General features: G+C 46.1%; 1 protein-coding gene across 2 annotated transcripts; it reads left to right on the top strand.

Moving 5' to 3' along the window:
• Window positions 1-60: 60 nt before the first annotated feature.
• On the top strand, window positions 61-23558 carry si:ch211-269e2.1 (cohesin subunit SA-2). Of its 2 annotated transcripts, none has more exons than XM_031586892.2 (32): window positions 61-164; window positions 1507-1604; window positions 1941-1977; window positions 2263-2427; window positions 2803-2899; window positions 3337-3410; window positions 3511-3582; window positions 3975-4179; window positions 4406-4545; window positions 5028-5101; window positions 5555-5678; window positions 7064-7162; window positions 7899-7978; window positions 8086-8193; window positions 8382-8496; window positions 8878-9022; window positions 9456-9559; window positions 9965-10057; window positions 10374-10460; window positions 10843-11043; window positions 11242-11318; window positions 11431-11518; window positions 11885-11965; window positions 13622-13714; window positions 14428-14608; window positions 16210-16355; window positions 18879-18980; window positions 20200-20357; window positions 20743-20871; window positions 21180-21382; window positions 22021-22096; window positions 22180-23558. In XM_031586892.2, the coding sequence occupies exons 2-32, from the start codon at window positions 1561-1563 to the stop codon at window positions 22310-22312; spliced, it is 3531 nt and encodes a 1176-aa protein (XP_031442752.1). In that variant the 5' UTR covers window positions 61-164; window positions 1507-1560; the 3' UTR covers window positions 22313-23558. The 2 variants fall into 2 exon arrangements, with proteins under 2 accessions (XP_031442752.1, XP_031442743.1); XM_031586883.2 differs by having other exon boundaries at window positions 1890-1977.

The following is a 23558-nucleotide window of genomic DNA, read 5'->3' as shown; positions in this document are numbered from 1 at the left end:
CGTGTTCCACGAGTCGAGGTGCGCAGGCTCCATCTACTGTATGCAAAGTCCACTACATCGCTTTTGTTCTTGCAAGCATATGCCGCGGGATGGCGCACTGAAGCCTTATGTTTTAGGATTTCCTTAAACATCATATGCTCATTTCTGCATGTTTTCTCTACTCGGTAAGAAATGAATTGTGCTTTTCTATCTTTGCTAACAAGGAGAGGTCACACGTATTATTTATCTGCAGAGGATAAATGGTTAACTTCCTTGACCGGTCGGACGAAGGGACCGTAGGCAGTTTTAAGCTGTAGTCAGTTTTCAGTCGGAAGTGTTGTAATTCTGCTGTCAAAGCGGCGTCGTCTGTGTTGGTTTCGCATCCTAACAGGGGAGTCGCCCAATAACCCCCAGAGTCCTAGACGATTAGTAGCATTTGTTTCGGGGTGAACATGTGGGGGATGGGTGAGAAGAACCATGAAGGAATCTGAGTGATGCCACTTGTGTCCAATCAACTTATGAGTTTTGGTTTTACAGACGCAAGCGAAACCAATGGCTTGTTCACGTAGGCTGGATTTACTAATGCCGGATATCAGAGAGCTTCAGAATTCTATGTGAACTACTATATGAATGTTGTTTCTGAATATGATACATTGCTTCTTAAGCACGTGTGTTGTATCTGTCGAAGAGCGTACACCTACCATTCTAGAGCCATATTTGCTAGTAAACAACACGCTTTGTAATCGGGTATAGTTTTGGAGTCAGACAAGATCTACACGTTGTCATCAACATACCTGTGCGAATCATTTTAGAGGGCATAGTGACAATATAGTCTTTCATGCAATGTAGTCGTCCAGGTAGCATGCAAACGGTCTTATATTTCTACTTAAAACGATGCAAGTCCGTCTACAGGACACATGTTATTTAGGCCATAGATTCATCCCAGCTAAAAAAAAATTACATCTTGAACAATACCGATGCCGGCATAAACAGTCAAATTCGGAATGTCTTGTACCTTTATTGAGATCAGTACACTGGTCCTAATGAACACTGATTGCTTGGTCTTCACAGAACCTAGGCCTACTGCTAAGTAGACCTAACCAAGAGCAGAAAGACAAACCTTGCATGTTAAGGTACTTTTAAACCAAATGGCCGTAGTTTTGTTGTGAAATATTTTAAGTGTAGGTGCACCCTAAAATGTTTTTTGAGCTGTGAACTAAATTATACGACTGAACTGTGATGAAACATCAATGCTGCTGTTAATATTGACTAAATTCTAATGTTTATAAAAAAAATGGCATTATATGGGTGGAAAATGGCTCAACACGCCATCTACTGTTTAAAATCATCCTAAACCTAGAAAGCTTCTTGCAAGGCCAATGGTGATGTATCTACAACCATTTCGTACATATCCAAGACCTGAAATTAGCGGCCCACCTCCCCCAGCCCCAGCCCGTGAGTGTGAGTCTCACTTTAATCTGATCGAGAGTCATCATTCACAAGGGTTTACTTTTACTTTTTCCCCAGATCATTTCTTACATTATCCACTCAACAGCCACATGGAAAATGATCTGAAAAGACATGATAGCGGAGCCAAGGTTAATTAACAAGCCATCAGTTCAAAAGTAAGCATGTTACAGATATACAGATGTTACAGATGAACAGATTTATGACGTATGTTAGATTTGAACAGGCTAACAGTGATGAATGTAGTGTTGAATAGGCTGTTCAAACACTGTTCCAAACCGGCTTGAAAGTAAAGGCTAAAGTTATTTGTTTTATAGTTTATACTTTGACATGATGTCTTATACATAAGCATGTTGTTATAATGATATTGCCATACTGTAACTGTAACTGTATTGTATTATTATTATTGTTACTATGCTATAATGCATTTTTAACACTCTCAGCGAGAACGAAATTGTGGATATTAATTCTCCTGGGTCTGTCAATCGTGCCAGTGGCGGAGGGAGAAATGAAAACAGACAGAAGACCGTGGTGGGTGGAACAAACACAAAATACATTGTTTCTTGAAAAAACACCTCGTTGTCACCTGAGTGTATCTGGTTTACACATGTCACAGTACTTCAGATCACCTCCCTCTATAGTATTTATATATTTGCAAATGTTGCACTAGGCATTGGAGTGTTATACATTTCTTCCATTGCCAAGACATTATGTGACATTGTGCTTAGAGTGCCATATCTTAAGCCACATTCGTCACTTTGCACATCTTACTCTATCTGAAGCACTCTTCAAGGCAGTGTGTTGATTTCTACACAGAGTGGGAAGAGGAAAGCACGAGAGGGGGTGGAGAATGCCAAGCGCAAGCACCCCAGAACCAGCAATGGAGGCTTGGGCCGAGCGGAGAACGGGTGCCCCAAGAAGAGGGACACTGAATCGGTCACTCTGTTTGAGGTGGTCACCATGGGACGGGCTGCCATCCAGGTACGCAAGAGCAGCATCTAGCTGTTAAACAGCATCTCATTGGGGTTTAGTAGTCGTATTGGGACAGCAATGCCAATGACAAGACTATTGCAGGTCCAGTTCCTATGTGAGAAATGTAAGCATTTGTTCTGTGTTCTCAGCATTGATTTCAAAATAAAATGTTTGTTGAATATATAACGAGAAGGCATTTCTGTGTTTAGTTCTCCAAGTCATCAACGTTTTTAGGGTTTTTTTTCCTCAAGGGAACCATGAATGACATAAATGTTACTATTCACTGTTTGGCACTGACTGTCAGTGTGCTTATCACAGACGGTATTAACAGTTTGCCATTAGAACGATCCCTCACCTTTCAGCCCTTGTGTGTTCTTTGCAAAGGCCGTAGTGGATGACTGGATTGAGGCCTATGTGATGGACAGAGACACCGCCCTCCTGGATCTCATCAGCTTCTTCATCCAGTGCTCAGGCTGCAAGGGTAAGCCATATTCCTTCCTTTCCTCCCTCATTCATTCATTCATTCATTCATTCATTCGTTGCATTGTTTGTTTGTAGAATAGGGACACTACAATACACATATAGCATGGCATATATAACATATTATAGCATGGTCATGTGGCTAATGCGTGGCATATGGAGATAATAGCACACAGCACCTCTGCTGGGAGCGTTTCCTTTTGAATATTAACAGGGGACTCCCTCTAGAGTGGCAGTGCAATGGTGTCATACATTTGGGGATTTGAATGTCCTTGTGTGTTCTCATATGTTAGTGAAGAGTAAGTCTCACGGTGGGTCATTTTGATATCATCCCACATGTTGTTTGAACTATGAACTCATGAAAATCCTGTGGTCCATACTAATGCTACTACTACCAGTAATAACAACAGTAATAACTGGGCGTGTTCTCTTCTGTAGGGTTGGTCACAGCAGAGATGTTTCAGAGCAAAGACATTGATGTCATGAGTAAAATGGTGGAGGATCTTGATGAAGTAAGAGTTCACTGCGTCTCTTATGATCCGCTGTTTTTCATTTCAGTGCTCATTCTAAATGGTCGACTGAAACTGTGTACTTGTTTGTGTGTTTGTTTAGGGCTCTGGGTTGCAGTACAAGAGGTTCATGGCCTTCCCGTGGATCCTCACTGTCACCTGGCCCATGGACGTTGTGAGTGCTGATTTGTGTCATTTTCTGGCAGTCGGTCCTCTTGCTGATGTCCCTGCATGTCATAGTTCAGTGGCTCAGACATGCCGGGGGACAGGCCGTTTAGCAAGTCCCTGTAAGTCATAGCCAGCTTGGTACTTGTCAACAGCTGACACTGTCACTCTGAGTTATCCACTTGGTGAACTGTTTACCACCCAGATAAGTGGAAATCCATAAAATATGCACCTGAACATGGAGATGAGCAGAGACACAATGGATGTTTGTTTTTCTTTCTTGCTTTCTTTTTCTTCTTTCTTTCGCTCTGTCTCTCTCTGTTCCTTCTTACTTTTCCCTCTTTCCTCTCTTCTCTTCTCTCTCTCTCTCTCTCTCTCTCTCTTTCTCGCTCTCTCTCCCAGGACTCTGGAGAGTACCCTCTCATCATCACCACACAATACTGGAAGCGCTTCCGCTCGCAGTTCTGTGAGTTTGTGTCGGTGCTGATGGCGCGGTGTCAGAACTGTATCCTCTTCGACGGCTACCTGATGAGCACCCTCATCTCTCTGCTGACCGAGCTCTCCGACTCGCGGCTGCGCGCCTTCAGGCACACCTGCACGCTGGCAGGTAACGTCTGCCCATATGTCCAGTCCTTCTCTTCCAAAGCGCCGTGTTCAACCCTTAAATCCTGACAGGTTTGTCAGGCAAGTGGTTCACTGTTAGACAGCGGCAGTCAGGAAGTGATAGTATGCCAGCCATGTCTCCTGGTTCCTTGTTTGTTGAGGAGTTTGTTTGTTTGTTTGTTTGTTTGTTCACTCTCCTCAACTCCTCTTCTGGTCTGTTTCCCCTGCAGCGGTGAACCTGCTCAGTGCTCTGGTGAGTCTGAGTGTGAACGTGGACAACAGCCAGAAGCTGCTGGAGGTGGAGAGGCGGAAGTACCCCGGCAGACACGCATCGCCTCGCCTGGAGAGGATCCAGCGGAAGGTGCTGGAGGTGGGCTCACATGACTCCTTCTTGTGGAGCGTTTCTGTCCGACTTGTCTGAATGGCAAACCACATTTACAGTTATGTTGATGTTAAAGTTCTACTGAAAGAGAGGAGTATGATTTTGCTCTACTTCGGGCATCTTGAACCACTTGGCTTTACTGTTTGGCATGATATTGGATCTCGACAATGGGTTAGCTATAGTCTGAGAGTGTGAGAATTTGTTCTCTACACAAGCTGGGTAAAAGAGTTCTGACCTAACTGCTGGGCTCTCCTAGAGATGATGGAGAAAACCTTTGTTTGTGAATTAGCACACTTTACATGGGGTTGGTTTTGTTTTGTTAATTAGCACATATACATCAGGTTTGCATCATCTGTGTATCTGAACTTGATGGATAAGGAATCTCTCCCAGGGATCCATCTCTGCAGTCCGTCCCATCAGGCTGCAGAAAGGGCTGAGTTTAATGTTTAATCTCCTTGTCACACTTGCAGCTGCAGGAGAGGAAGCTGGAGCTGGAGAACATGATGGATGCCATCTTCAAGGGCGTCTTCCTGAAGCGCTACAGGTAGGCTGCTTCCCCTCACTCTGCTAGTAACTAACAGAGCCTCGCTTCTGGTTGCCATAGGCACATCCTACCCTAATGGAAAGATGTAGGATTCACCTCATATGACCTCATATGAAAAGAGTGACACAGAAGACATACAGTTTTCCTATCCCCTGATGAGGGAATTATTTGACAGAGTGTGGCATTGACCACTACCATATTCACATTGATTAAGAAGGTAGCCTGAATGGTGATTTTCAAGTAGCTTAAACCCTTACAAAGGCACAGACACAAACACTTTATACAAAAGTGTGTACAAAAAAATGGCATCCAAAATTCATCAGTTTGGTTATCACCTAGTGCATGGCTGCATTATAAATGTCCCTTGAAACTGATACAGCCCAACTCGCTTCTTCAATTTTGAATGTGCTGCCTCGGAGTTGACTCCTTGACATGCTGTCTACCTTTTCACAGGGATGTGGTGGCGGAGATCAGAGCCATCTGTATGGAGGAGCTGACGGTGTGGATGCGCCTGTACAGCACCGTGTTCCTGAATGACAGCTACCTGAAATACGTCGGGTGGATGCTGCACGACAAGGTGAGTGGGGGACGACTTTATTTACAGACACGACGTTCACTCTGCTGTTTTACTTTCGAGCCTTTCCTTGCTCTGTATTGTTTGTAAGAAGTTCTTTATTTATTTAGAGGGGTTGGGGGAGTTATTTAGCCTCTGGGCCCCATTAAACTATCTCTGTGTGTGTGTGTGTGTGTGTCTGTGTGTCTGTGTGTCTCTGTGTGTTTGTGTGTGTGTGTGTGTGTGTGTGTGTGTGTGTGTGTGTGTGTGTGTGTGTGTGTGTGTGTGTGTGTGTTTAAGTATGTGCATAGTGTTTGTGGAAGGGTGTGTGCAAGATGTTTTGTGTGTGTTAGGGTGTGTATGTGTGTTTGTAGGCGTATGGTGTGTGGTGTGTAAGTGTGTGTGTCTGTGTGTGTTGTCCAGGTCATGTCCAACTCTGGCTGACTGACAGTATGCCCTGCAGCAGTAGAGTTTAGTGTGCCGTGTGGGCTCTCACCTCAGGGCACTGTTCACAATGGACAGCTGCTCTTAAGCCGGAACATCATTATAAGATGTCAGCGAATAGGAATATCACTCACACACACACACACACAGACACACACACATACTCATACATACACACGCACACACACGCACTCACACACACACACACACACACACACACACACACACGCACACAAACACACACACAGACACACAGACACACACACACACACAGACACACACACACACACACACACACACATACACACACTCACACACACAGACACACACACATACACATACACATACACACAGATACAGATACACACTTTGTGGCCCTGATGTGTGTCAGACACACAGACACACACACACACACAGACACACACACACACACACACATACACACACTCACACACACACACACCGACACACACACATACACATACACATACACACAGATACAGATACACACTTTGTGGCCCTGATGTGTGTCAGATTGTTTTCCAGTAATGGTCGTAGTGGCCCTAATATATGCCGAAGATTCGCTTAAAAAAAAAAGAAAAAAAAGAAAAGTACCATGTTGTTTTCAAGCAATTCTTAAGCTTGCCAGTGCACTCAATGAGTAGGCTATACCTGCGTGTTTCCGGAAGATGTTTGCTTAAACAATAGGTAAATATTCATTGCGTAATGCATGTGAAGATGTTTGTCAGGACTGTAATAGGTAAAACTCTGGTTAAAAGTATTTCTTCACTTTGCTCAACAAAGTTCACTTTGTTTTGTTGTTCACTTTTTGTAACCAGATTGATTGTGCAAAAACACAGATCATCAGCACCATGTTTGAAGTGGTCTTTGTCTTTTCAACTCTGCTCACAAACCACAACAGTTGTCCCTCCTCCGCATTCATGAGTAAAGTGTTTGTGTTACAGCAACCAGACGTGCGGCTTAAGTGTGTAGTGGGTCTACAGGGACTGTACCTGGAGGAAAACCTCAGCCTTAAAATGGACCTCTTCACCATTCGCTTCAAGGTACACACTCAAAGACTCCCCTCTGCCATGGCATATGAAGACTTTTGAGTCTGTGTGTGTTTATGGCATCAAACAATTGACTTGATTAAAGTCAGATATGTACCCATGATAGCCCAACCTAGATTAGCACATGTGCACAGTGAAGGGAAGCTGATTCCTCTGATTTACAGTGTGTGTCTCTTGGAGACTGTGTCAGCTGAAGCACTGAAACCATAGGCTCTGCTATAGTGGTGCTGATATAATTGCTAATCCATATCTCAGCAGTGTAGATGGCAGCCAGCCGCGCATCCATTGGCTGTGCTGTGTGGAGTGCAGCAGGTCAGTGAACCATGACCTATTAGTGTGGCCTCGGTTAGGGCCCCTGGGCTGCCCCAGGCTGCGGGGGGCCCCTCTTCGGCCCTCTCGGCCCGCCCAGGCCGCCTCATTACGAGCAGCACGTGGCTCCCTTCAGGTAGTGGGCTAGCGTCCACGGGCTAGGCTCCGGTTAATGAGAGTATGGCGCCTGTGCGAGAGCGGGGAACAGATGAGCCAAACGTCAGGAGGAGTGAGATAGATGGCAGGTGATGAATGGGCTCAGCAGGAGACTCACTGAGCAGGAGACTCACTGAGCAGATGGCGTGTTTGGACATAGTTTGCTCAGTAGATTGTGGGGAGATGTTCATTAAGGAGCGTGTTGACTGTGTTAGAGTGATAAGTTGATGTTTGTGTGTTAATCCTGTTTTTTATTGCGCTGTAGGAGAGAATGCTCTCCATGGTGCTGGACAAGGACCACGAGGTGGCCGTGCAGGCTATGAAGCTACTGATGTCTGTCTCTAAGTGAGTCTCTCTCTGTCTGTCTGTGTCTGTCTCGCTGTCTCTCTCTCTCTCTCTCACTTTAATAAATTGTGAACACTATCTGAACCAGACTTTGTTATGTGGGTCAGGTACTGTGACGAGGTGTTCTCTCAGGATGACTTCAAGCACATGTTCCAGTTTGTCTACTCCTCCAACCGGCCTCTGGCGGCAGCCGCGGGAGAAATCCTCTACACCAGGTCAGTGTGAGTGCACTCCAGCTCAGTGCCTCTACTCTATTAGAGTTCATTAGGAAAACCACAGCTATGGAGCCCAGGACTGGTTCTGCTGCAGCAGGAAACAGCAGGAATACTTGCCTGACCGTGTCTCAGTCCTGTCCTTTGTCTGTTCCTCCTCTCCTTCCCTCTATGCCCCCCTGTGTTCTCAGGCTGCTTGGCGAGCCCGATGTAGCGTGCAGGAAAGGGGCTACCGAGGCGGAGAGGCACAGGGACCTGATGAGGGCCAGAGTCCGAGCCCTGATGCACTTCTCAGAGGAGAGCGAGGTGAGGAAGGGCCGTCCTCTCGCCGTCAGAAGATAACAGTGTTCAAGAGCAAATAGAAAGGACACAGTAAAGGCGGCCATGTGTGGGCCAAAGTGGTAGACCAAATGATGAAAAAGATGAAGTCTAATGAATATGACTTGTTTGTTACTAGTGAACATCACATCAAGACGCTTTACCTTGAACCTTAAACCTCATAGAGCAGGCCAGTGGTGACAGAAAGACCCCCTTCTAACACAGTCCATGTTTGTGTGTGTGTGTGTGTGTGTGTGTGTGTGTGTGTGTGTGTGTGTGTGTGTGTGTGTGTGTGTGTGTGTGTGTGTGTGTGTGTGTGTGTGTGTGTGTGTGTGTGTCGTGTCCTGAATGCTGTGTGCTCCTCTTCAGCTCCATGAACACGTGGTGTACCTTGTGGACAGCCTGTGGGAGTGTGGGGGAGCCCTGCTGAGGGACTGGGCCTCCCTCACCTCAGTGCTCCTGCAGCCCTCCGCAACCTCCTCCTCCTCCTCCTCACCGTCAGCCCAGGAGCAAGGCCAGTGAACATCCTACACAGATACACACTCACACGTACACACACACACAGACTCGTACTCATACAGACCCACATAGACAAACACACACAGATACACACATTCCCAGACTCATACTCAACCCAGATACATATGCTTACATACAGCCACACTCTCTTTTCCCTCTCTCTCTCTCCGTCTCCCTCTTTCTCCCCCCCTTCTCTCTGTCTCTGTCTTTGTCTATCTGTTTGTCTCTCTCTCAGCTCTTTATCTCATCTCTCAACACTCACTCTCATCAAATATGTAAATGATGGTTTGCTGTGAATTGCTTTGTAGTTAAACCAAAAGCTCCATATTGAATTCTATGCATGTTTCTTTGTGTGTGTGTGTGTGTGTGTGTGTGTGTGTGTGTGTGTGTGTGTGTGTGTGTGTGTGTGTGTGTGTGTGTCTGTGCAGTTGTGAACACCGCTGAGCTGCGCTTTGTGCTGGAGATCCTGTTGGCATCCGTCAGACAGGCTGCAGAGGGACCTCCGCAGGCTGGCAGAGCCACGGGCAAAAAGGTGCCATCTTTACAGCTCACATAAACATCCACAGCTATGTAGCTCTGCCTGTGGTACTGGGCCAAGGATATGGAGGCGGGCCAAGGAGTAGAAATGGACCATAGTGGTGATGCTAGCACTATGACTATGTGATTTAGGAGTTAATGCAATATAGGGGTAAATCATTTCAGCACTTAGGATTGCATATTGCAAAGTAGAACTTTGAAGGCAGATGCCATTACACATTACACACTATGTATATGCTAGAGTAAAGTTCTGACATGACAGGAAACGCATGGGAGAAGGATGGGAGTAGAGGACGGTCCATGGAGTTACAGCAGTATACTGCATGCAGTGAAGGAGAAGTAATAGAGGTTCCTAAGAATCTGTTTGTTCTTTATCTGTGTGTGTGTGTTCTGTCCACAGGTGGTCGGTTCTAAAGACAAGAGAACCCAGCAGGATGTGTGTGTTGGCTTCACGTCTCACCTGCTGGTGGTGCTGCCTCAGCTGCTGTGTAAAGTAGGTCACTGGGAGAGCACTTTGAAAAATCACCTGACAGCAAACCTCTGTTACTTTTCAATGGGCCATAGACACTAGTTGTTTACTTAATGCAAATTATGGATATGTTGTTGCCCTGATAAAGGCTCAGCCTTACTGTGAAATATACTTTGTTTTCTGGCATGTCAGGTGGGGCCGGCAGGTGTGTGTGTGTGTGTGTGTGTGTGTGTGTGTGTGTGTGTGTGTGTGTGTGTGGGTGCCAGTTGGATGTTTGATAATGAAGTGACGTGCATGCACCCATCCTCTGATACTTCAAGTTCTGCTGCTGTCTCCTCAGTACTCAGAGGATGTGGAGCTGATGACGTCGCTGCTCAAAATACCTCAGTACTTTCAGATGGACACCTGCAGTGAGGAACACGCTGAGGCAAGTCAGCAGCTCCATGTTTTCTTCTCCCAGCTGGAGCTCTGAAGGGTTTTTAGCTTGTTTCCACAGAGGAACCCTTTACTGATGTCTGCGTAGAACCTCTTTTTGGCATTTTTCCCCAAAATAGTTTTTTTTTCGGTGGAGAAAGTTGTATGTAGACTCCTTAATTTTCAGCAGCATCAATGAAGAACCTTTTTGTCTTTGAATGCCATTTTCATACACAGACAAAAGCAGCACACTGCTCTGAGCAATGCTTAATGTTCACATACAGCCCCTCAAATTGCACAGAATGAATTGAATTTGACCTGAGTGTACTGTCTCCTCTCTATCTCCCCCTGGTGGCGGGAGTCTGACGGTGCACACCCCACTGTCCCCACTGTAGGCGCTGCTGGCGCTGCTGGCTCAGATGGAGGCTGCTGTGAATGGGCACACAGACCAGGCCCTGCTGGAGGCCGCTGCCCGTTCATACCTGGCACTCGGCTCCGACGAGTCCGCCTGGCACGGCCAGGTCACCCCCGCCATGGACCAACTCATCCAGCAGTGGACCAGTCACCTAGGAATACTTTTAGAGGAGGTTCTAAAGGTGAGGGGTGTTACCTGAGCTGTCCTCCGCTCGGAATATGATCAGTTTGAAAATGAAAATGTTTCTCTTTCACTGTGTTGGTTGTACTGTCTTTGTTCTGTTGCAACCAGCTTCATGCTGTAGTGTTTCTGGGGATAGGGGCATTGGACTCCAATTGTGAGGAGAATGTTGGACATAACCCTTCTGTTTCTTTTTCAGGAGGGCACCTTCACTGAAGATGAAGAAAAAGCTGAAGAAATTCTGTCCACACTGAAAAAACTTACTGCTTTCCACAAGTATGTATAGCTTCATATGTGAATGATTTCAGTACTTGCTCTTGGTTCATTGTGTGTGAAGTGTGTGTGAAGCGTGTGTGAAGTGAAGTTACCCTGTGATCTCTCTCCTCAGTGGTCAAGACATGTCCAAGTGGGGACTGTATGACCAGGTGTCTAAACTGCTCATAGCAGAGACGACGCATGGAGGACTGTCTGCTGAGGTACAGTCTCTATGCATTGTACCATGAAAACACCATAGCTATTAGTTGGACTGTTATCATTGTAACTTGTTGTAGTAACTCATCAACTTTAAACTCTAATACTTTAATACGTTCTCATACTGTGGATAAAAATACTAGCAAATATATATTTTTTGGAGAACGTAGACTTAGAACGTAGACGTAGAGTGTGTCCTGAATGTTGGGTAACTGATGGGTTGGCCTAATGCCTAACAAGGACAACTTTTGTCCAAGAAGGCATTTACAAATGACCTACTTACGATACTAAACTATACTTCCATACACTATATTATTCTCTGAACCCCTGGTCTGCCTGTGTCTGTCCACATGTCCCTCTCCGTGTCTCAGGTGGTGGTGGAGGCCCTGCGTTGTGTGTGTCTCTCTATCCTCTGGAGGCTCCACAGCTTCGGCGAGGTGGCCGCCTCAAGGGTAAGTCACTGGGAGAGAGTCAGGACTTGGGAGAGATGACTAGCAAACCAGCTCACTAGAGCAGCGTTAAAGGCAGAGTCCGCAATTCTAATCCAACACATTTTTTGTCAAATTCAGCTTATTGCTTCTCGTGGTCCTCTAGCTATTTGTTCAGTGTGTGCACTCAAAAAAACTCTGGTGTAATTTGATTGGCAGTTGAGCTCAAATATCAACAATCTTTGCCAGAGTCGCAGACTCTACCTTTAAGTTTCCATGCACACGTACCCCATGTCCATACCAGCTTCAAAGTGATGAATCAGGGGTCAGATTTCCAGCGACGATTTAGCCGTCTGACAGGGGTGGAATATGATCAATCAAAAACAAAAAGAAGCCCACAGAGGTAGCCTTTGATGTCGGGAGAAGTGGCGGCACACCGGAGTCCGAGCTGCAGCGCGGCAGGATCCCCCGGAGGTTACGTCCGGCACATTCTTTAATAAGATGCACAAATGCCAGCGATGTGATGAGCAGTCCTTAAGGGGTAGTGGGCCCAGGTGATAGATTGGAGTGGTTGTGTGTAAATGGCTACCTGCCCGTGTGGTGTTGGGCTGTGTGACGTGATGTGATCTCTAATGCGCGCCTGGTTATTAAGAACCCCCCCCACCATCACCAGCACCCCCCAGTGTTTCTATACAGCGCTCGGCGTAATCATATTTCCTGCCTCCGTGTTGACCTCCGACCCAGGAGGCAGTGAAATATTGATGGACTTTAGGACTGCTGGAGGTAAGATGAGGGGTGGCGGTGGTGTGGTGTATCAGGGCGAGGCGCAAGGATTGGCCACTCTCTCCTGGAAATCCTCTCCATCAATAACTGACAGGGGCCGGCTGGTATTCCACTACTTTGGACCCCATCTGCAATTCTAATGTCAGTGCCACTGCGACTCTAAAAGGGGGGTGGAGGGTGTGGGTGAACCACATTTACGGGGGAAAGGGGGGATTATTATTATCATTGGATGAAAACAATCTCTCCTGGGTCCTCAGAATGAGATTGTGTCGTCTTAGCGACGTGGCTGCGCCACACTAACTGAAATGGGACAGGCACTTTCTAAGCCCCCTCCCCTCCCTCTCTCCTCCTCTCCTCCTCTCCTCCTCCGCCTTGTCTTCGCTCCCTGGAGCAGCGCGGCGCTGTAATTATGAAAGAGGAGTTTTTACACGAGGGAGTGGCGCCGCGGCGGCTGCCGCTGAGCTTTCATCCCAAAGCCCTCCTGTGCTCCGCCATCACATCGCATTATTTAGCCTAATTACGCCAGCGCCGTCTCTGTCTGCCACCGCCTCTGAAGCTAGGGCCTGCTACCCCACTTACACACTTCCCACACAGATCTTGTGTGTTTGTGTGTGCGCATCTGTGTGTGTGTCTCTCTGTTTGTGTGCTTTTTAGATGACAGAGGGTTGATAATATTTTTTCCCTACCTTCCATGTTATTGATCTGTTTTTGCGCTGGATTGTGGTGCGTCGTTTTATTGAAGTTAAAAATAAAATGTCTCTTCGCGTCATGCTGTTAATTTTCTGCCTGATTTTTTCTCTGTGTGAAAAAAAAATATGTGTGTGTATGTGCCATCAAAAGACCCTGTTCCTGTGTGTGTGTGTGTGTTTGTGTGTGTGTGTGTGTGTGTGGTTTCAGGAGGCAGTCATCTGCCAGAGGACCCAGCTCCGAGCCTACTGTGAGAAATGCCATCGCTGTCTCACCCACATGGAGCAGCAGGTCCGGGAACAGGTACTGTCAGCCACATCCGCTCATCTCTGTCTTATGATGATAATAAAATAATAAATATTATATATTCATGTATGAAATATGTAGTCTAGTTTATCAATCAACATAAACTTAAGTCATGGTCTAAGCATTCCTAATTCCAGGATTTTCAGAAATCCAGAATCCTCACCGTTCTTTGGAGATCTTTTCCTACTTGCGTGTGACTCCATGGTTTGCTGAAATAACTCCAGTCCCCCATCAGGACTGAGTAGTTTGCAGAGAGTGGTTGTCTGGCAACCAAACCATTTTCCTGTTGAAGTCCAACGTCAACTGAGGCCTTGGGGTCAGAGAGGCTGTTCACAACTGGAATGCCTCAAATAGCCTGTCCAAGTTGTTGTGCTCTCAGTATCTCCCCATCAAGCCCATTTCCTAATTGCTTGTAGTTTGGGGGGAAATGCAGACATGGAAACCACATTGAGAATGGCCAAACTCCTCAGGGATATTTCATCTGTGTTCCCCCCCTTCCAGGATCCTGCTGTTTAGAGTAATGGAGATGACTCTTAACTGTCCCGGGCCAGAAACACAAGAGATTCACATTGTGGTTACATTGGAGTGGAGCTCCATCACATTTGTCTCTGATAAAAACATCCATTGCCCTCAAGGAACCAGCGTCCTTCCAGCTGACTATATACAGTCAATATTTGAGTTATTGATGGTGTCCTTTCTGTCCCCTCCAGGCGTTTGTCTCCCTGTGTGACGTGCTGGTGGCCCACAACTACCAGCTGCAGGTGTGGGAGCCCTCGGCGGGGACCCCTCTGCTCCTCTACGCCCCGGACCCCAAACTGCTCAAGGCTCTGGTCACCTTCATCCTGGACCACGTCTTCACCGGTGCTGAGACAGATGGACACAGCACCAGGGGTGAGAGGACATATATATAATATATATATATATACACACACACACACACACACACACACACACACATACGTACATACTTTTCTTCTCCTTCTCTCTGCATCTGCCGAAAAAGACAGGTAAAGTAGCTTCGCCTTTTACTTACTGTACCCTAAAAGTGTTTTATGAAAGGAGTCATCATGGCACTTCCACTGGCAGAATATTTTTCCAAAGAACAATTCAGGTTGTTTTCCACATATGTGCCAAGCAGCTGACGGTACCATTTTTTTTTATTCAGTGAGCCGCCTGACTCCACAAGGTGGCAGTCTTTCTCTTTGTTAGACATGATGAACCGCAAGATTAGACCAGCTCTGACAGAGAAATAATGGTGCTTCACCCTGTTTGCTTATTAATGATAAAATATTCTCATATGAAATGCGTGCTCGCTGTTCGATATATTAACTCTCTACTTTGCAGCGCACATTGGGTCGCGAAGGATTGAATAGCTTTCACATCCGTCCATTGAAACCTGACCTTTCGTTTAACCCCAGAATCTGCGAGGAAATCAAGAAATGCAAATTAATTTGTATACATCTCTATTAGACGGCAAGTCCAAGAGGTCATTAGTATTTTGTATCCAGACGTTTTCCCGGCAATCATTAACTGGGTAATTTCACGGAGCGCCGTTAGTGCGCATAAACACAGGCCGTGAGAGATGCAGGTCACTGGTTATTTCCAACAGATCAGCCGATCGGAAAAGAAATTGCTCTGTTAAAGAGGAACATTATTTACAAAAGTACTTAGAGTTCTGAGGCACAAAAACCAGCAGGCATGGAAATGGATTACACAATAACAGCTCCGATCAATACAGATAACGGCAGGCTTTTATTTGGAATACACTATTTTCCACACGCAATAACCGCGCTTTGTTGTATCAGGTTAAATAATGAATTTAATGATCAATGGATTGCCACAGATCTAATAGATATTCAATCGTCAGCAGGAAATTGAGCACATTTAATCGTGTTGTCTCTTGAAAGACACGCACCAGGGAGGCCTTCCTTTGACTCTCCCGTACAGCATTTTTCATCTTTTTGAGACAAATGTAATATGGGTGTATTGGCTTGTAACAAGTAATAAAAAGAAGCCTTATGATTAGATTTATCTCATGTCTCCGATGGCGTAATCCAGACTCGTTCTATTAGGTGGTGGCTCCAGGAGTCAGTCATTGGACAGAGACTGACATTGAGTTATGGAATGATGGTGTTGACTGCTCACTTCAGGAGGATATTTTATTTGTTGGAAACACACTTGTCTCTGTATTCCTTAAGTGTATTATCAGTTTTTTACCTGACGTTTGCCAAAACATCTGCACATCTCTCTCTCTCTCTCTCTCTCTCTCTCTCTCTCTCTCTCTATCTCTCTCTCTCTCTCTCTCTCTCTCTGTTTGACTGGGTCCTATTTGGTCGCAGCTAATACACACAATAATGCATACCTAATGTGTCAAATACATGACATGTTAAAGAATACTAAAATAATAGGGAGGATATTTAGTGGCACAAAAGTAATTTCTCTCTGTCTCTATCTGTCTGTCTGTCTGTCTGTCTGTCTGTCTGTCTGTGTAGTCAGTGGTCTGGATGCTGAGTGTGGGGGGACTAGGCTTGAGGACCTGCACAGACGCAGGAACCTGCTGGCCGCCTACTGTAAGCTGATCGTCACCAGCGTCCTGGAGATGGGCATGGCTGCGGAGATCTTCAAGCAGTACATGAAGGTGCGCGACACTCCCTCGCAGCACGGATGAATTCCAATACAGCCGTTACTGTGAAATTATTTTGAAATCACTGAAATGGTATTTAAAAATACAACCTAAAAGTAGATGCATCACTGACAGAACCAACCAACTGTGAAGCAAATGTGTATATCTATTAATATCGACGTTGCGGAGGCGGATGCCTGCCTATCACCAGTGAAGAGCACAACGTTCTGTTTATCTGCATCTGTGCATCCGCAGCCTTCCTGCCACAGAGCAGAGAAAAACAGGATGTTGTGTTGTGCTGATCGATCGGAATCAATACCGTACGCTCACATGCTCCGAGAGGAAGCCCTCACATGTCTGCACCCAGGGAACCTGCCCTCCATTCCAGCCTCTCCAATCAGGGCAGAGTGGGGTGTCTGGTTAGACTAGAGGTCAGGCACACTACACACTATGCACTGATTAGGACTCTGACATGTTTATCACGTTTCTCCTCGTGGCTTTCTCTTGTAGTAACTGTGTTGGTTCACAAGCTCACGAAACCTCAGACAGCACATTTTTGAGAATTTACAACCACAGCTAGTTTTAAAAGACAAAAAAAGACTAGGCAAATGTACAGCACAGTTGTGTGATCTTGTATACGTGTGTGTCTGTGAGTGAGTGTGTGTGTGTGTGTTGTGTGTTTGTATTTGTTTTTATCTCTATGTGTGTGTGTGTGTGTGTGTGTGTGTGTGTGTTTGCACATACATGTGTTTGTGATGGACTGACATGCCTGGTATGCTGGTCCAGCTCTGGCGTTGGGCATGAGCAGCTATGCCTTCATCAACATTCCTCCTGATCAGGCAGGCCGCAGCACAACATGTCCGCCTCCTAACCCCCCCCCAGTCGTCATCATGAACGATGCCTTTCAAAGTCGGCGAAGGATGACAGAAATTTGGCGTCCGTCAGAAAAACCCCAGCGTGCGTGTTTGCCCTGACTTCCTGCATGCACCAACCGCTGCGACCAACAAGCCACCGCTTGTTTCAGGGTCGGCCCACACTGCCAATGTGGCAACCAATTAAGCCGTCTTGTATGCATATGTATTAAAGGTAAACAGGGTGGGAAATGTGAGAAGATAAGTCATGTGTCAGGTGAGGTCTGAGACAGGAGGATGTAGGGCTGCTCCATTTGACTCCTGTTTGAAGGGGAGCATAGATGCCCCATATACTAACAGTTTGGCCTGAAAGAAGTGTGTCAGCCTGCCCATCTCCACATCCAGCACTGGGTGTTTCTCACTTTCAGTCTGTTTATGTTTTTCTTCCTGTCCTCTCTCTCTCTCTCTCTCTCTCTCTCTCTCTCTCTACTTTGTGTCTTGTTCACTGTCTTTCCATCTCCATTTCTCTCCTTTCTCTCTGAATCTTTAGACATTTCCTTCTGTCTCTCTTGCTCCCCTCCCCCAGCGTGTCTGTCACCAGGTCACAGGGTCCATGTTGGAGAGGATTTGTCTGATCCGGCTCGGTCTCCAATCTCTGCTGGGAGGGCAGAAGGGGGTGTCCAGGGACGATTATCTCCCTGCTAGAGAGGGTCGGCACGTAGGCCCGGGCCACTCACAAACACCGATAGGCTAGTTTCCAGAACAACCCCCCCCCCCCAACCAACCCCCTCCCCCACCCCTGCGCACCGCTGAGCCCATGGCCGGGTCTCGGTGAGAGGCTGTCCAGGCTGGGTGCAGAGCCAGTGTGACACCATGTAGGACACCATATGCTTCTCCATTCGGGGGCGGACGCACCACTGGTCCCAGATCAGTTGAAGTGGGGTGGTGAAGTGTGGAGCACATGGCATGTTCCTGTACGGCAGCAGCAGCAGGGGGTTGGATCTCGGCGTTAACCTTCTCATTCAGCAGCGGATTAGGCGCTTGGAAAAGGAAACGAGGGGGCCAATTAATTGGAGCAATTAATCTTGAGCTGGTTAGAGTGCGCAGTTAAACCAAGGAATTATGAGCTCTGGTGTGATAAACGGGAGCTCACACACACACACACACACACACACACACACACACACACACACACACACACGCACACACACACACACATGCACGCATGCATACACACATACTCACACACACACATTCACACATGCATACCCACACACACACATTCACACACTCCAGCCCTTCTGGAGCAGATTTGCTCTTTCGTGCAATCGGGCTCGACAAAGAGTCTTTCTGGTTAACGTGCTCCACAGACTCAGGCCTCTTTGGCCGGCCACAAACGCAGAGGCCAGAGAGGCTCCTTAAGAAGGAAGAGAGACTCACAGCTAAGAAAAGCCATTTCTCAGCAGGCGACCAATGGCATCCATCTGCTAGTACGACATCACAGACGGGGTCCCCTGCGTCTCCCACGGCAACAGCATGTGCTCTGGGACCCTGTGGGGGCAGTGTGGGCAGTGTGTGAGTGATGCTAAATAAAAAAAAAAGCTGAATGTTCTGTGGGTTCTCTGTGTGTGTGTGTGTGTGTGTGTGTGTGTGTGTGTGTGTGTGTGTTTGTTCTTTTGTGTTGCAGTACTACTATGACTTTGGGGACATCATCAAAGAGACGCTGAACCGGACACGGCAGATGGACAAGATCGAGAGCGCACGCACGCTGGTGCTGTGTCTGCAGCAGGTATGTGGAGCACAGCGTCTTTTCAAAACCATTATTTCTTCTCTTTCTTTCTCACTTGGTCCCCCTCTATTTTCCATCTTCCTATCAAAGGTGGCAGTGGGGTATCAGATGGAGTGTCAGAGCATTTTTCTCTATCTTTCTGTCTCATGCTCCCTCTTTCCATCCATCTCTATCTCTCACATTCTTTCCGTCTCTGTCTTCTTTTCTGTCGTTCTTCTTCCATCTCTCTGTCTCTCTCTCTCTCTCTCTCTCTCTCTCCTTCTCACTCCTAATCTGACACCTCTACGTAGGACACATCTGCTTGGCCTCATGACAACCCCCCCCCCCCCCCCCCCCATGTTGGTACTGGAAGGCCCCTGCAGCTGTCAGCACCTCCCTGACACACACAGAAATCTCCCCCAGCCAAACCACCAACTGTGAACCCATCGGAATGTTCTAGATCACCTCGATTCTTTGTTTGGCTCCTGCTAGATCCCTTAGCGAGGGCAGGGGATTGGCGACAGGGAGGGGGACTGATGGCCCACTGTCACTGGTTCTTTTTTTTTGTTTTGACTCCTTTGACTGGTTTAAACTAGAAGAGGACACTCTCAGGTTGATTAAAGACCTTGTGTGAAGACCTTACCCATGTTCTCAGTGAAGTAGATCTGTGCGCAGGTGTGAAGGTGTGTCCTTGTACGTCTCTTGTGACTCTGATTGTGCTGTGAAACCCATGAAGTGTCTGGTGATTAATCAGCGCTCTCGTCAGCATTCATCACAGGCCTGAAGTTAACTGGACTTCTGTTACCGTGTCACTCGACAAGATTAGTCTTTGATGTAGCTCTGTATGTCCTCGCATGGGCTATGTCTAATCCGTTTATCACCATAGAGAAAGCCCAAAGTCACTGGACCTTATCAAGAAGTATCCATCTTTGCTGGTTGGGTGAAAGTGTGTGGATGACTGAATGTAAGCTGTGGTTGACCTGCCTGTCTGTGTAGATGTGTCTTCTATCAAATAGTTTTCAGGCAGGTAGAGTAGCTGTTGCTGAATAAATGACCTATTACGACCTGTTTCTCATGTTTGTTTATTCTCCCTCTCTTCCTCTCTTGCTTTCATCACTCCTGTCCTCTCTCCCCCTCTCTTTCCTTCCCTCTCTTCCCGATCTCATTCTTTCCTCTCCTCTCCTCTGTCGTCCTTCCCCTCCTCCTCTCCATTCTCTTTCCTTCCCTCTCTGTGTCTCAGCTGTATCTGCGTCTGAAGCAGGAGCAGGAGGGCAGGGGTGGCGGGCGGCGCTCGGACGTGCAGACCTACAGCAGCATTAAGGAGCTGGCCCGCCGCTTCTCCCTCACCTTCGGCTGGGACCAGATCAAGTCCCGCGAGTCTCTGGCCATGATCCACAGGTATCAAATGATTCAAAATGATCACATCAAATGATTCAAAATTGTATCACCTGTTAATAATTGCATTATTTCTAAGTTGACAAGTAGAGTATTTCCTCTCATCAACCAAACAAATACTTTAGAAAGACTATATTGAAAATACAGGCCTCAAAGTAGAAATGCAATGCAACAAAATAGAGTGTACCTGTGATCACTGACACACAAGTTAGAAAACATGTAATCATTGAAACAAAATTGTATACGCACCAGTGTTTACCAGAGTATCTATCATCTTTGTATGATCATTCTGGATGAAAGTGTAAGATAACTGCCTTGATATTTGTATTGAAATGTTTTTTTTTTTTTTTTAAGTTACTAATGTGTTTTATGTTCATGTATTCTGTAGGGACGGCATCGATTTTGTCTTCCAGGGATTTGTTCAGCAGGCAGAGAAGCACGCCCCTCCCAACATCACATACCTCACCATCCTCAGCGAGTTCTCCAGCAAGCTCCTCAAGCCGGACAAGAAGACAGTGTAAGTGTCCACACGGTGCTTTGGTCACACGGTCACGCCAGACCGGTCAACACTAGCTGATGAAGCACAAAGTCAGTAATGTAAAGATTCGCTTGGCTAAATCCTGGAGAATGAAACCCAAAGATGTATAAAAAACTAAGGAGCTCTATCCGTGTGATCCGTGTGTGTTTATGTTACCATAACACCACGACCTTGATCTACCAGATAAGGAAACGCAGGAGTCAAGAGTTTTGATCATCCAGTCAGCATGCTTTTTCATCAGCCTCCAGATGACCAACGTAACCAGATTATCGCTCTTTTGCGTTTAGGTACAGCTACCTGCAAAAGTACGCTGGCGAGCACACGGTCAACAACAGGGAGGAGTGCTGGAAGCCTCTCATCTACTACCGCGCGTCTCTGCAGGCCACGGCCGAGGGCGACGACGTCGTCTCCTACATCAGCTCCGACAGCAACCGGCCCTCGCTCTCCAGCCACTCACGCTGCCCCTCCGTCAGACAGCCAGGCTCAGAGGGTACCTCATATTTATGCTCATTCAAAATGGTTATATTCATTCATTCATACACTGTATTCAACATTTATATTCATTCAAACGTTTGCATTTGATCATCCAAAGCCTTTTATATATACATTTTCATTGGTGTGTGTGCTCCCTAGATAACAAACCCACCATCTTGGTGTTGTAAGCTCTGTCTTTAAGCAGTACAAGGTATATCCCAGAAAGAGTTTTGTGGGAGCCAGGGTGCTAGGATTGTTGTCTCGTGTGTGTGTGTGGAAAGATTAGGGAGAGATTAGGGAGACAGAGGGACGGATCTCACACACACCCACGCACCCCTCTGTTAGGGAGTTGATCTGACTATGGCAGCCAGAAGACTTAAGTCCTGTTGGAACAGAGGACTCAAAAGTTTAAATGTAGTCTTATGGGATGCCATTTTAAAGGCTTTTTAATGCAAGCTTTTATTCCGGCAAATGATTAATATGTGCACTGACATTATTACGGAATGACAAACATTACATTCAAATTCTCTGAGCTCAATTTTTTGTATTTTACTTTTTGACTTCAAATGAAGAGTTCATTGACCACATATTGTGCCTAAATTAAAAAAACTGTGTGATATTTTGAAGGTCCTAGCTGGTTTTTCTGTGTGACAGGTGAGCTGAAGACCTCAACCCCACTCCCCTGCATTGAGACCAAAGGCAGCAGGCTGATTCCGAGGCCCCTCAGCAGGTGAGACAATGTTGTACACATGAACCAATAAGAAACTAAATTTCAGTGATTGACATCTGATATGAGCGTCCCTTATTCCACAGCCCAATCGAGAGGAAGGAGGCGGAACAGCGCCCTGTAATCAGTGAAGAGCCAGTTGACAGCTTTTCACAAGCTTCTGAGGAACCAACAGTGTCCAGATACAACAACGAAGAGGTGGATGTGGACATAGGGTAGAATGACCTTTGACCCTGATCCGTTCACTGGGTTTAGTGCAACTGCACATCATAGGTCCGGTGGCGCTTTGGTGCTAGTTTTAGGGTTAGGATATCTAAAAACTCTATTATGAATTCTATTCTGAATACATCAGGACCTCTATACCATCCTGTCACAAAGACAGCAGTTGGTTTCTCTAAGCTGATTACTGTCTTCAGTGATTCGTGTCAAAGAGTTCCTCCACAGAGGGACGCCTACATATTCTATCTAAAATGGTTCTTTGTAGAACTCTGAGCTATTGACTTTAATGAATAGATTACAATAGAACATAATTAAACTCTTTGCCAGGAAACGGTTCCCAGTAGAACTTAAAAATGTTCAGTGGTAATTTTTGAACCCCTTGCAGCCAAGGTTGGGGTTGTAAGGAGAAACTACATTTTCTTCTGTGAGGACTTTTTCTAAGTCTAGTGTGCCACACCTTTGTCTTTTTTTATTTTCAGAATATAGCATGTCAAATTTTTATTTTGTATCTCTTTCTATATATATCTTTGACATGGCATTTGCTGTAAAACAAAATGGTTCAACTTCAGACCACGTCATAGGTCTACATGGGTTTACATCATCTCCATATGTATCTGCTGTAAGACTGTAGGCTGAAGATTTATATTGACCCTAAATTCATTTGTTGCCCTGGCACGCAGAAAAAGCTGGCTTTATTTCATACTATTTTAAGCTTTAAGTAGTCGCTGTTGATTTTTTCAACCCCGCCACGATTAGGCAATTGTGCAATGTAATGTAAATAATTTTCATATCTTCTGCATAACGCACTTAACTTTGTTAATATTTTAAGTCCTGCTGTGTACATGTCAGGGTAATTCACGTGATGCACAAACACACCACATCTTCTTCGGGTAAAAGAAGAACTGAATGCACTCTTTAGGAGAGAAGGACAATTGTTTTTTTATGTAGCAGACAAGCCCCCTCGGTTCCATTCGGGGGCTCGGCCTCTGGTTTGGTCAGGTAAATGTCCAAGTAGGAGTAGTTTGGAGTAGGAGAGATGTTTTCGCCTCGTGCTCACCACTGTTCCTGTGGATTTGGCAGCTCTTTTCGTACATCTGTGACCAATGGGTTCATGTCATCTCTGTTCAACTTGACTTGTTTTTTTAAAAAGCTGTCCACTCTGTTTGTCTGTAAGAAAATAACTTACAAAGAATCTTTCCAATGCTCCAGTCCTGAGTGCTGGACTCAAATAAAAGCTATGAAGCTA

This window comes from Clupea harengus, chromosome 2 (assembly GCF_900700415.2).
Source record: "Clupea harengus chromosome 2, Ch_v2.0.2, whole genome shotgun sequence".
Classification (NCBI taxonomy): Eukaryota; Metazoa; Chordata; class Actinopteri; order Clupeiformes; family Clupeidae; genus Clupea; species Clupea harengus.
This window is presented reverse-complemented; position numbering and strand designations above follow the sequence as displayed.